The following is a 14,968-nucleotide window of genomic DNA, read 5'->3' on the forward strand; positions in this document are numbered from 1 at the left end:
AGTCTACCTCTGCGTGCACCCAACAAACTTTTTCAGAAACAGAAGATTCTTCATACCATGACATCAATGACAAAGGCGGCATTGGCTATAATATAATTAAAACTTTGATTTTTAAAGATTTCAATAAAATATACACATTGGAGCAACACCCACATGGGATGAGGTCACTTACTTCTCCATTATCACAGGAACCTCACCCATTTTTATCTCACCTTTCCTTCAAAGTATACAAATACCAAGACATTTTCAAATATCCCTACGTGCGGCAGGGCAAAAAGGGGAATTCTCCCCTTAGCTGGCAAGAGGAACTACAGGGCAGTATTAGTGACTCATCCCAAGCCACAGTCATTGCCTAGGTTTCTAACCCAGGGCTCCCCGACCTCTTTTCCCAGGGTCACAAGGACAACTCATCAGGAGAGTGATTTTAAGATTCGGGCCCCATTCCAAAAAGTCTAAACTTTAAGGCAAATACGGAATCTGCCACCCAGAGACTTTGTGCCAGGAAACTGAGGCAAGCTATGTCCAGATAAGGCTAAGTTTTAGGCAACATTCATTTCCACAGCTGCCAATAATAACAGTAGCATCAACAACTGACTTTGTTATGCCTGTTTTAAAGTCTACAGAGCATTTTACATAAATTATCTCATTTGAGTCCCATGACAACCCTATGAGCTAAGTACAAAAGATATGCTCATTTTACAGATGAGGAAACCAAAGCTCAAAGAGCTCTGTAAAAACAGTAATGTTCCCATGGCCACAGAGTAAACTAAGCATCAAGAGGCAGGATGTTCGCCCAGGTCTTCCTAAGCTGTTCTGTCTCTCCCAGCTTGACTAGAGAGCAGGAATTTGCTGATGGAAACAGCAGAAAGGGGTCACGAGGAGAAAGGCTTCCCTAGAGAACTGATTGTAAGGTTTCCTATCAGTACACCTAACACTTCCTTCATTAATAGGGAAGAAAAACCAGGAGATTGGGAGGGAGGACAAGCCAGCCCTCAGAAGCCACACCAGGAACCACAGCCTGGAAAAACTTCCTTCAGGCATGCCCAGCTGCCACACAGGACCCGTGTGCCCCACCCCAGGCTTAGGTGTGTAGGAGAGAAGGCTGCAGGAAACCAGAGAGACTTAGACAACATGTAAAAATCCTTAAAAGGCCAATGACAGTCTTTAAGAAAAGTCTCCTGTCTCTACACCCTCCATATAGCTTGAGCAGGTGCAAAACAAAAATTGCAGGCAGATACACTAGTGAAAGTTCCATTCCCACAGTAGATCTTTCCCTGGACATGAGGCCACTAGCCCAGAGAGCCCCCAGAAGATCCACAGCAGACTCAGAGAATCTGAAGCAGTAAGAGCCCCAACTATGCAGTTACATTTGCCTGCCTAAAGCTTTGGCAGCCCAGATGAGGGCAAGGCAAGGCATTACCCCAAGGCCAGAGAGGTACCCAATTTAGATCAGGCTTCAGAAGGCATAGAAGGCATTTTTTTTTTCTTTCTTCCTTAAAAAAAAAAAAAAATTAACCCTTACCTTCTGTCTTAGAATCTCTAATAAGTATTAATTCTAAGGCAGAAGAATGGTAAGGGCTAGGCAGTTGGAGTTGAGTGACTTGTCCAGGGTAACAGCTAGAACTTGTACAGGGCCAAATATGAACCCAGGACCTCCTGACTCCAGGCCTGGCTCTCTATCCATTGAGCCACACAGTTATCCCAAAAACATGGTTTCTTGTAGACCTGCCAAAAACTCCTCCTGGCTTCTAATTTCACATCTTCCCAAGAAAAGGCACAGGGTACTAGAAAACATATTAAACTAGGTTCTGACTGTAGCTCCCTCATCAACTCATTATATGACCTTAGAGAGGGCCAGGGGAACCAACATCACAGCACTTGCTGCCAATGATTAGGGTTGGAAGGAGAAAATTTCCAGAAGAGCTTCTTAGAAGCCCTCATTTCTAGCTATCAAATGCTCTAAACTTAGGGTCCATGATCTTACATTTAAACACATTATTCTGGGGGCAACTGGGTAGCTTAGTGGATAGAGAGCCAGGCCTAGAGATGGGAGGTCCTAGATTCATATCTGGCCTCAGACACTTCTTAGCTGTGTGACCCTGGGCAAGTCACTTAATCCCCATTGCCTACCCTTACCACTCTTCTGCCTTGGAGCCAATACACAGTATTAATTCTAAGATGGAAGGTTAGGATTAAAAAATCAATAAACATTATTCTGAGAAATTGGTCATGCCAGAGAAAAGGATAAGGAACCCTGTTCTCCATGAAGTCTTTCCTGACCCAACCCCACAACACACACACACACACACACACACACACACACACACACACACACACACACACACACATCCCAGCTACTGGCTCCTCCCCCAATAAAATTACCTTGTGATTGTTTTGTATGTACTTAGATATATAATGTTGCCTTTCTTATCTACACTATAAGCTCCTCAAGGACAGAAATTGTTTCACCTTTGTTTTTATGTATCTAACTCCTAGCGCACACTTAATAATTGTTTGCTGAATTGTTTGAGAGGTAGCTAGAATGTGCAGTGGTTAGAGCACTGTGCCTGGAGTCAGGAAGATAAAAGTTCAAATCCAGCCTCATACACTTCCTAGGGGCAAGTTATTTAACTTCTGCCTACCTCAGTTTCCTCAACTGTAAAATGAGAATGATAATAATAGCACCTATGTCCCAGAGTTGTTAGGATCAAATGAGGTATATTAATAAAGGGCTTGGAAAACCTATAAACACTACATAAATACAAGTTGTTTTTTATTATTATTATTGTTAATTATTGATTAGTGGCTCTGTGTATTTCCCAAAGGAAACATCTAGGACCAACAGCCTTTCCTCTGTACTATTCTACTCCCTGGCCACAGATTGCAAAACTTGAGTCCAGCCAATCATTTCACAAATATATATGATTGGAAAATAGGTATATTTGTACACCACTAGTGGACCTGTGAACTGTTCTAGCCATTTGGAATTGTACCCAAAAAACTATTAAATCAGGAATACCCTCTAGCCCAGTGAGGTTGCTACTAGGCCTATAACCCTAGAGAGATCAAAGAAAAAGGAAAAGGACCCTTATGTACAAAAATATGTGGTGGCAAAGAATTGGAAATTGCAGGAGTGCCCATCAGCTGGAGAATGGATAAACAAATTGTGGTATCTAGATGTGATAGAATACTATTGTGCTATAAGAAATGATGAAGGAGATGGTTTCTGAGAAACTTGGGAAGACTTGTATGAATTGATACAAAATGAAGTGAGCTGAACCAGAAGAAATTTTATATAAAACAACAATATTATAGACAAAACGACTCTGAAAAACTTAGGAACTCTGATCAACATAATGACCAGCCATAAATCCAGATTACAAATGATAAAAACATGTCATTAACCTCCAAATAGAGAGTTGATGGACTCAGAACTAAAACTGAGATTTATGTGTTTTGTTATTTGGACATGATCAGTTTGGGAATTTGTACTGACTATACATGTTTATGTATTTATGTTTTTCTTGCTTTCTCAGTTGAGGGAGGGGCAAGGAAGGAGAGATAAAGAGGAAAGAATTTAGATTTTAAAATAAAATAACGGGGGGGGGGGGCAGCTGAGTAGCTCAGTGGATTGAGAGTCAGGCCTAGAGACAGGAGGTCCTAGGTTCAAATCTGGCCTCAGACACTTCCCAGCTGTGTGACCCTGGGCAAGTCACTTGACCCCCATTGCCCACCCTTACCATTCTTCCACCAAGGAGTCAATACACAGAAGTTAAGGGGTTAAAAAAATTTTTTTAAATAAAAAAATATAAATAAAATAACAGAACCAGGAGAACACTGAACACAATAACATAAGGATGATGAACTGTGAAGGATGTCGCTACTCTGATCAATACAATGATCCAAAATAAATTCCAAAGGACTCATGATGAAAAAAAGTTATACACCTCCAGGGAGAAAACTGAACTCTGAGTACATACTGAAGCATACTTTTCAAAATTTCATTTTCTTGGGGGAGAGGGGAATGAGGATTGTGTGTTTTCTTTTCCAGAATGGCTAACATGGAAATACGTTTTGCATACTTCACATGAATAATCAATATCATACTGCTGGCCTTCTCCCCTGGAAGGGGAGGGAGAGAGAATTTGGAACTCAACATTTTAAAAAATGAATGTTAAAAAAATGTTTTTACATGTAATTGAGAAATATTTAAGAGATAAATAAAATATATTTTTTAAAATGGAAAAATAAATAAAATTGAATTTTCAAAAATGATAGCAAATGATACCATGAGAAGGTATCAGCACAAACTCATCTCCCATTAGTAGGGTTCATTGCTTATAACACAAGTCAAGAATGTTACTTGATTAGAGCTTTGTAAGGAGATAATTGCCATTTTACCTTAATATCTACGAAGCACTTTTCTCGCAACCACCAGGAAGATAGGCAGAACATCTATCATTATCAGAAACAGATTCAGAAAGGTTCAGTAATTTGCCAGTGGTCACACAGAAAATACCTACAGTGGGACTGAACCCCAAGTCTCCTGATTCCAATAAGCCCAGCATTCTTTCCAATACATGAAATGCTGCTTCTGATTTAAGATGAAATGGACAAATGGCTCTGTGTGTGTCCAAGGGCAGAAGCAACTGCCCTGAATCAATGCTGTGAGTGAAGGTTCTGCTCCCAGTAGGACTCTGGCCAGGCCTGCCTACTCACCTGAGAGAAGCCATCTGGCCTCCCTCTTCCTTCTCTGGACCTCTTCAAGTGATTACTGCCAGGTTCGATCACCTCAACAACTTCCCAAGGTCATAACTTTCCCTTTTCTCTTGGCTTAGGCTCAAGACTACTCTCCTATCAATCTCTTCCAATCTAGTTTATTTGGAACTAGATTTATTTGCATTCGTTATCTTTCCTATATCAAGAAATGCCTGTCCTTCTGTTCCTACCTCTCTTCACCGCCCCCAAAATATTATTAACCCCTTTGGAGTCCTGAGTCTCTAAGTCTCCCTCAGCTTCTTTAGCTTCTATTTCTCAGTTGCCAAACGCTTTAGATCAAGGGTTCTTCATCTTTTCTATGTCATGGATCCCTTTGGCTGTCTGGTGAAACCTATAGACCTCTTATCAGAATAATGTTTATAAACAATTGAGATAAATTCTACATTTCAATTCAAGGTGAATAAAAATATAAATTTTTTTTCCTATCCAAGTTCATGGGCCCCTTGAAAACTATTCATGGACTCCCCCCCACCACACGCGCACACACACACACACACACACACACACACACACACACACACACACTATTGGAGACCTCAGGTTAAGCACTCCTCCCCTAAACAATCTATGCTCCATATTCCTAAAGCCCCATTATCTCAAACACCATTAATCCTCAGTGTCCTAGATATAAGGGATGGCCAAACAAAGACCCTGCTTCCTTCCATTTTTGTCTTAACACAAGGAAGTGGTAGGGGGAGCACAGGGGATGGAGTGCTGCCCTTGAAATTGGAAAGCTGGGTCTAAATCCCTTGCTCTCTAGCTGTACAACAAAAGACAACTCATTTATCCACTACAAGCTTTAATTTCCTTATCTGTAAAAGGGAGATAATAACATGGGTCACAATGAGGAAAATGCCTTCATGCAAGTTTAAAAATTCCATATAAATATGAATGACTATTAAATGAGAGACCTAGCTCAAGGACAAATAACATAAGGTAATAAAGGACTTAGGATAATTGGGGAAGCTCAGGTCTTAAGGACTGGAGAGAGATAGCAAAGAGAGGGCACCAAAAGCAAGAGAGAGAAGAGGATAGGCAAAGAGAACAGCTTGATCCCATGTATTTATTTGTTTGTTTATTTGTTTTTAAACCCTTACCTTCCATCTTGGAATCAATACTGTATACTGGTTCCAAGGCAGAAGAGTGGTAAGGGCTAGACAATGGGGGTTAAGTGACTTGTCCAGGGTCACACAGCTGGGAAGTGTCTGAGGTCAGATTTGAACCTAGGACTTCCTGTCTCTAGGCCTGATTCTCAATCCACTGAGCTACCCAGCTGCCCCTTGATTTTATTTTTTAATGGCATACAAGAAAGGAAAAGTCACAATGTTAGGACAGTAGGTTGGTTTGCCTGCTATAGTGAAGGCTACCATCAAGGGGATAAAAAACATGCAAATATGGAGGAGGAAAAGTCCCATAGGGACAAAAACAAAGCTTCACTAGCAGAGCAGCGAGATTACCAGATTTTAGACAACAGCTTTCCTATGAAAGAGGCAGGTATGAAAAACGACATAAGAGAACAGTCACCATACTGAGAGGAAGTGTGAACAGAATGTGAGAGACATCAGCACAGAGGATAAGGAAGGGTTGGGGTTTATTTGCTATTAAAACATGCTGAATTTCAAATACTAAGAGGATATTCAGGTGGTTACTGAGATGAAGAAGTACAGACTAGAATAACAGGCCAGGAAGAGAGAAGTGCTTTGGCCATACACATATACACAGTAACAAACTATGAGGGCAGAAGACCTCACCAAAGGAATAGACAGAGAGAGAAAAGAGGGTAAGACCTAACCCTTGAAGATACCCCAAAAGTAAGAGGGGAGAGAGATGCAGAAGAGAGGGAAGAAGGCAAAATAGATAAGAGAATCAAGGCAGAAAATACCCTGTAAATCAGTGCCAGAATGCAAGAACCATGTGCAAAACTTAGGAGAGGGGGGGAAAAAGGAAGCTTTGCATTAGGCTTGGAGAGGCTTTAAACAAGAGAACCTTTGGGCATAGTGATGTAAGCAGAAATCACATTAGGAAAATCTCAAAGGAAAATAATGAGAAGCCCTGGAAATAAACAGCTCGCTCAGGAAGCTCTAAAATGAATGGAAGAAGTCACCATTGGCAAGATGAGTAGGGCTGACCAGGGTATGTTGTTTGATATTTGTCAGACTCTGGTTTCACTCCCAAAGGAGCCCCTTGTCACCCTACCAATAGGGAAGTAATATGGTATTTATTAGCCTTGGAATTTGCTCCAAGGTTAAACAAAGAACCGGAAACAACCTGGAAATTTTTCAGAAGCTTTTCTGAAAAAGGTATTGGCAGGGAGGGGCTCTATGGGGCACTGTGCTCAGGTACAGGGTACAAAGGGTTAGGCGGGCACTGCCTTTCTTTTTCTTTTCTTTTTTTCTTTTCTCTTTTCCCAGCAAACAGGGCTCTGAAGGAGTTAGCTCCAGTCAGAAATATAGTCAGACCCAAATCTGAGAGTCTCTCTCCCTGGCCTTCAAGTTACCTAGCCTGGTTCTTATGGTATTCACCATTCACAAGATTTAATGATCTTAAAGACCATCTAGTCCAACCCTTTCATCTTTCACAGGGAAAAATGAAGCCCAAGAGAGATGAGGGGAACTCATCTAAGGTCAGACAGAAAGTAGCCAAAATTGAGTTTGAACTCAAGGCCTCTAACTCTACCTAAATCCAGTGCCTTTTCCATTATATCACACAGCCTCTCCCTTTTTCTTTTTCAGTTATGATCAATTGATCTCTTTTAACTCCTTCAGGAGTTAAGCCTGGCTTCCTCCTAATGCCCTCAAGAGCTTAGTACAATCTACTCTCCCCTTCTGATCTCATTAAATCCAGGAGAGAGCCTAGGGGTAAGGTGGGTCATGTGAGCTCACCAAAGGAAAGTTAAGAGCAGAGAAATTCATCAGCAGAGTAAGGACAAAGCCAACTCCAGAAAGGACACCAAGCGTAAGCCTATAAGAACTGGATCCACCACTGAGACCCAACTAGCAATGAGTCAGTTCTCCCATTTGCTAATCCCAGCGAGTAAATAAAAGGTAACCAAAAGTCCTTCACAGAAGGTAAAGAGTATGATCCCCATTATAACAATGCGTCTTTTTTTTTTTTAAACCCTTAACTTCTGTGTATTGGCTCCTAGATGGAAGAGTAGTAAGGGTGGGCAATGGGGGTCAAGTGACTTGCCCTGGGTCACACAGCTGGGAAGTGTCTGAGGTCAAATTTGAACCCAGGACCTCCCGTCTCTAGGCCTGACTCTCAATCCACTGAGCTACCCAGCTGCCCCCAACAATGCTTCTTATGGATCTGGAAATAATGTGGATCCTCTCATAGCTCTGAGACTTCATCATTCAATACAGGAAAAGCTCCATAGTTCTTGTAGTTGATGAGGCTGCTCCCTAGCCCTGCCCCATGACAACAGTATTAAATAAAAGGGAATTAACAAGCTTATTAATCCCATGTGGCCATTCCTGTTTCTGAGGGCTCCTGAGTTAGAGCTTTGAGCCCAGGTAAATTTCTGTTTCTACTCACAAGGTTTGGAGGATTTATGGATTTACGAACATTTACGCACATTTCTGAAACAGAAAAAACCTCCCACAAAAGGGAAACATTCTAAACTCAGAGGAGCAAGCTGTAGAAAAGCCAAAAGAGAAAACACACCCCCAAATTTGGAAATCAAAGTAGAGATATCCAGTTTCCTAAGAAAAAAATAGCTAAGTCCTAAGAGGATTCAAAGTGTGTAAAGCTCCAATCCAGAATGCTGTCCAGAGAATCAGCCTGCTCTAATTTCTCATTGTGGGGAGCAAGAGACTTCCTGAGGTTCTCCTAGGGCCTCTAATCTGAAGTTGGGTTCAGCTGAAAAGGGCATTGTGAATGTCATATAAGATCAGCAAACTTTGCCCCCTGCAGATGACAATCCTTTAAGACAGAAGTGTCCCAAACCAGAATAAAATGGAAATAGAAAATATTTAACAAAATAAAAATGCAATATTAACAGTTATGTTAATAAATGGTTTTCTAAGTCATCATGTAACTCAAAGGAGGTTCAGTGGCCTCTTTTTCTATTGAAGTTTGACATCATATCACTGCTTTAAGGAGAGGAACTGGATCTTTATTTCATTAATACATGGAATTTCCAAATAAGGAAATTCCCTCTCACCAATACAGATTGCAGCCTTTGGAGCAATTTATCTAAAGTAATGAGAGCTTGAGGAACTTGACCATGGTCATGAAGTCAGTAGTTCTCAGTTAGGTTTTGAATTTGAATCTTTCTGATTTTGAGAACTACTCCCTATCCTCCTATAGCCTCTGAACAGGACAGAGCATTTTAGGTGGCTGGACCTGAATTTTTTTCCCATTTGTCTTCTACCCTTTACCTGGCAAGTGCTTAATTTAAACAATAATTCCAGGTGAGGGGACAGCTGGGTAGCTCAGTGGATTGAGAGCCAGACCTAGAGACGGGAGGTCCTGGGTTCAAATTTGGTCTCAGAAACTTCCCAGCTGTGTGACCCTGGGCAAGTCACTTGACCCCCATTGCCTAGCCCTTACCACTCTTCTGCCTTGGAGCCAATACACAGTATTGGCAACAAGACAAAAGTTAAGGGTTTTTTAAAAAAAAATAATAATAATAATTCCAGGTGAGACCCCTCAGGCTTCTCCTGTCAGAGCTTTATTACCCGCCTCTGGGGAAACTTGTACAGGCAAATTTCCTTCCTTGGGATGAGGCTCTAGGCCATAAGATCAGAAGATTGGAGATTTAGAGCAGAAAGGAGCTTCAGAGATCAACTGGTCATCTATTTCCATTCCTCCTTTCCCTTCATTTTATAGATGAGGTCCAGAGATGTAAAATCATGTCCCTAGGGTCATTCATTCAATGAGAAACTAGATCCTTTGACTGCAAAGCCAGAGTGTTTTCTGAAATACTACACTGGCTCATAGTTTTCATAAATGGGATTTGCCTACCAAGTAGACAAACAGAACAGAAGAAGTTCTTTTTTTAAAGCTGACCCCTTTTCCCATTTGAGTGGCAAACCTTGGGCAGGAACACTTACTTCTTTAATCAGTAGGGCAGCTACCACCTAGTTGTGATGAGGCAGGCTCCATCCTATGTAGGAATGTTGTTGTAATGACAAAACAAACAGTATGGGAAATTTTAACTCCCCTGTAAACTACTACTAGAAAATTTTTTAATCTATGCCCACAGGTGCTTGCCAAGAAGGCAATGATGCCATGAGGGAAAAGTTCAACTGCTCAGTAATTTGAGGAAAGCCTGCTTCTTGCATCAAGTTGTTCTTAACAATCCAAATATCTCCAACAACTGAGCACAACAGCCTGGACCAGAACAAGCTAATATTGTGTCTCTGGCCTCTGAACATTCATGAAAGAGCACCTGAACAGCAATTGCAACCAATCTCAACAACATATGAACTGACTACAGATTTGGTACAAGGAAAAGTTGTAGAAATCAGAAAAATACTCTACTAATGTTCTTTTCTCTTGCTCTTTTTTTTTAATTTCACTGATATTTTCCACTGACAATTACAGCTCCAATAAAATCCTTCCTTGTGACAAATAATAAGTTCAGTTCAGAAGTTTAACCTCACAGCCATTATTTAGACAAAGGAAACAGAAAATGAGAAAGGTAAATATTAGAGGAGCTATAGGAAGACAGGCATACTAATCTGCTGGTAAATTGGTTCAATTGTTCTAAAAACAATTTGGAAGTATACCCAAAACATCTACAAATTGCATATATACTTTGACCAATTAGAACACAGAATTAAAGATTTCAGATATGCAAAAATATTCTCAGCAGCCCTTTTTTGAGGGGTTAACAAAGAATTGGAAACAAAGTGGTTGATAAGGCTCATTTTGAACTGATGGAAACTGAAATAAACAGAAGCTGGAAAGCAACTGACATAAAGACCATCATAATTAAAAGAAAACTACATTAAAAGCCTTCATAACTTTGACCTGTACAGTCATCAACCATGACTTCAAAGGACTTCTATTGAGCACACTTCTCATTTCTGGACAGAAAGGTGGTGAACTAAAAGTACTGAATGGCCAATATATTAATTTACTTTGTCTGGATATATTTGTCAAAAGAGAGGACTCTGTTGGAACAAGGATAGTCGGTGGAAAATGACTGTGAAGGAGAAGGAAATAAAGGGAAAAAAAAATCAATAAAGCTTTTTTTTTTTTTTTTAAGAAAGCTGGGAACTTTCACCAAGTGCTAGCTAGTCTCAGTGTCTATCACCTAAACACACATTTTTCCTACTCTTCCTTGCTAGGCAGATCTCTGGTATCTCTCATTCAGTGTTACCTTTTTCCTTGAGGACCTGATCTTGGTTAAACAGGACTTCTTCAGGGACAAATAGCCCCCAATCACTTCAATTTCATTGACAGTGGGATATCGTTTCTTGAGTAACATTCCCACATTCTCATGGGATGATTCAGGGTCTTCCAGGGTTTTCCCTTTCCATTGGTCTTCCTCCTCCTCTTCCTCAGTATACAGTTCCCCATTTGGCAGGCTGAAGCTCACCTCAGGGACAGCTGGTTTCCTATTAGGCACCACCTTGAAAGTATTGTTGTTCAGATAGTGGACTTCAGATTTGCTATTAGGCAGAGAGGGATGAGGTCGATAATTAGGAGCATCAGTGAATCTGAAAGCTGGTTTGGCTTCTTGGTAGGATTCATCATCTGAATCTACCTCATCAATATAAGTAACAGGCAGACCTGCTTTACTGGGTTCTTCATGAATCTGAGTGACAGAAGTACTGTGAGATGTGTCAGAAATCTCAAAGCCTGAACAAGGCTCTTGTTTGAAAGCTTTTTCTATAGAGGGGAGTTTTGAGACCTCTCCCTGCCACTTGGGATTCCCCTCTGAGAGGGCTGCAGCTATTTGTTTCTCAGGGTCCCTTTCCTCAGCTGTCCGAAGGGCCTCACCCCCCAAGTGATTCCTGTAGGCAGGCACAATTTCCTGTGGGTGCTGGCCCCCATTTTCCAGAGGTACATGAGTTAAGTGGCCAACTTGGGAGGAAACACTGGCCTTTCCCTTTGGCTGCTCAAAGGCTTTGTTCCCTACTGGATGGCCAGCCCTAGAGCCTAGCACTTCCACTCTAGGCTTGGGGATGAAGACAAAGGAGTTTTTAGAGTTCATTCGGAGGTTGGCCAAGGCCTTAGCCTGGATATCCTCATCAGGAATGTTCTCCATATCTGGCTTGGGGGCAGGTTTGATCTCAAAAGAGTCATTGGTGCTGGTGGCTGCAGAAACCCACCTACGCTGACTGGGAGTGGCACTGGCCGGGTTGTGTTTGGGGAATGTGGAAGTGGCAGCTGGAGTGGCACTGGGTCCCCCATTGGCACTGCCTGTCAGGCAAGGGCCAGGGGAAGGGTGGAGGATAGGTGCCTCCTCCTCAGCATTTGGCTTCCACTGGTCTGTGCCTTTGGTAGTATTGGAAGAGGATGGCACAGGGCCACCCCCTGCAGGGAGGCCATTGGCAGGACCCAGACGGGGCTCCGGGGTGGCTTCAATGACAGGCCCATTTGGTACTGTCCGGCCTCCTCTGGCCATACCTCGGGGGTGGACAGTGAAAGAGTTACTGCCTGTCTTCTCAAGAAAGTCACTGTGGCGGGATGGGGCAGCTGCAGATGCCTGCTCCCTCTGGAACCAGGCAGCTCTCTCCCCGACGCTGGGAGTACAGGGTCCGGGGCTGGGCAGGGATGGGGAGGCCGCCGAGTTCCGCTGCTCGACGGCAGGAGGCTTTGGCACCAGAGGCCGGCTCCGCTCAGGGCTCCCGCGGCGCCGAGGTGGGGACGGGGCCCGGGATCGAGGCTCACCGCTAGCTAACGGGGAATCGAACTTCTCCAACAGACGGCTAACCCTGCCGGGCTGCGCGGCCGCCTCGGCTGCTGCCCGGGGCGTCTCGTAGATCACCACCTCGGCTGCCCGGATCTCCGCCACCGGACAGCCACGCCGGGCAAGCAGCTGCTGCAATGGGTCCGGGCCAGAACGAGGACCGACAGCGTTCACCTCATAGGGCCCTTGGCCGGGCAAAAAGCCGGGCTCCGATTCGATGATGAGGATGTTGTCTGCACGAATAGTGCGAATGCCTGGGACGCGACTGTAGAGCTCCAGCAGCTGCTGCACCGGCCGCCCCGTCGAGGGCCGGGCCCCGGGAGCTCCGCCGCGCCCCCTCCGCTGCCGCTTGCGCTCAGTCTCCAGTCGTATGAAGGGATTCTCCCGCAGGGGGCCCAAGCTATCGGCTAGTACCAGCCGCTCCACCTCTGGAGCTGGTTCCCGGGGGCAGACGCCTCCAACCCCCGCCGGAGTCCCAGCGGCAGCCTCAACTCCAGCCCCAGCTTCGGCCCCCACAGCCAAGCCCCGCGGCCCGGCCCCCAGGCTAGCCAGCTTGGCTCGCTTCCTCTCCAGAATCTCCCGTTTCCATGCAGGTAGCACGGAGCGAGAGCCGGGACCCGCCAGTCCATCGAGGCCGGGTGGCCGCCGAGGCTCGAGGCTCGTCATGGTGCCGTGCAGAGAGAGGTGAGGCGAAGCCGGACAAATCCGCCTCAGCACAAGTCCCCGGCAACCTGCCTGGCGGGCCGGCCGGCTAGCGGACTGATGGAACTGCCCAGCTAGCCAGAAGCCCCACCGAGGCCCGCCTTCTCTTCATGACCACACCCCCGTCCTCCGAGGCTGCTGACGATTGGGAAAAACCCCTCAAGACCCACCCCGTGTGTGCCAGGGCCACCTATGGGAGACGGGGAAGATCATTTCGCTGCCCATGGTGGGGGGAGGAGTTCCGTTCATTGGTCAGTGACCTTTCCTGCTCCGCCCCCTGGGAAAAAGCACTGTTCAGTGGGGAATGCGATCATCCCCAGGGTCGGTGCCTATTGGGAAAATACCCCATAGACTCGCCCAGTGTGTGCCCGCACCACCTACTGGGAAAACTGGGGCGGGGCGAGGGGCGGGGGATACCCTCCCCGTGCCCCCTGGAAAGAGCTCTGCCTATTGGCTAACAATTACCTTCGCTCACCCCTGGATAATAGCACCCTTAATTGGGTAAGATTCCATCACCCAGGCAGGCGCCCAATTGGCGAAAGGCACCTTAGACCCTCCTCTTGGGTAGTCTTGTTGTATTGTAATTACTTTCCTCCTCAGGCTATTCCCTCGGAAGACTCTGGAGTGTAGGCAGCAAGGCCCTTACTAGGGTGGAAAAGGGAGGATCCTGGCCCGCAGCCCAGACACTTCCATCAGGAAGTTTCGAGCTTTGAGTGACTCAGCCTGGGTTCCACCTCTCCCTGGGACCGTGAGACCGTTGCTGGCCCAAAGAGAAAGCCCCAGGGTAAACTGGGACCGAGTCTTCTGAAGTAACATTAGCACAAATTCCCTCTGCCTCTTCAAGTAGAGCTATGTGTAGCTCCAGCATGGACTCCTAGAAGGGAGGGAAAGTATTTTTGTTGTTTAGTGTGGCTGACTCTACGTGGTCCCAACGACCTTTGTCCATGGGGCTTTTTTTTTCTTTTTAAACCCTTACCTTCTGTCTTAGAAACAATACCAGATATTGGTTCCAAGGTGGAAGAGTGGTAAGGGCTAGGCAATGGGGGGTCAAGTGACTTGCCCAGGGTCACCCAGCTAGGAAGTGTCTGAGGTCACACTTGAACCCAGGACCTCCCATCTCTAGGCCTGGCTCTCAATCCACTGAGCCACCAAACTGCCCTCCATGGGGCTTTCTTGACAAGGATACAGTTTGCTATTTGCTTCTCCAATGTGTTCTCATTTTACCAATGAGGAAGTTAGGAAAAAAGGGGTCAAGTGATTGGCCCAGGGTCATACTAGTGTCTAAGGCCATATTTGAATTCAGATCTTCTTGACAGCAGATCCTAAGCTTTATCCCCTGAGCCACCTAGCTGTCCAGGCAAAGGTTAGGCCAAGTTATTCATCTGGCTTGGGAAAAGTGGACCTTTCACTTCTGGACAAACCTCTGTTCTCATGGTATTTTGCTTTTATAACATAAGCAGTGACCTTTTGCCCAAGTCATAGGATCATAGATTTAGACAGTGGAGGTCATCCAACCCCCTCATTTTATGACTGAGAGAAAAAGAGTACAGCTCCCAATATCTGTGCAGTTCACCATATAAGATGCTAAAAGCCACCAGAACAATATCCTCTGTGATCCCCTTT

The 14,968-nt window shown here is 44.6% G+C and overlaps 1 protein-coding gene across 1 annotated transcript in view; it reads right to left on the reverse strand.

The window, feature by feature from the left end:
* The window catches only part of TPRN (taperin), a 41,565-nt gene extending 28,256 nt beyond the window's left edge, over positions 1-13,309 (reverse strand). Inside the window, exon 1 of the mRNA XM_044663915.1 lies at positions 11,108-13,309. Coding sequence (XP_044519850.1) covers positions 11,108-13,309 — 2,202 coding nt within the window. The remainder of the gene's footprint in view (positions 1-11,107) is intronic.
* Positions 13,310-14,968: the final 1,659 nt, after the last annotated feature.

Source organism: Gracilinanus agilis, chromosome 2, assembly GCF_016433145.1.
Source record: "Gracilinanus agilis isolate LMUSP501 chromosome 2, AgileGrace, whole genome shotgun sequence".
Taxonomy (NCBI): Eukaryota; Metazoa; Chordata; class Mammalia; order Didelphimorphia; family Didelphidae; genus Gracilinanus; species Gracilinanus agilis.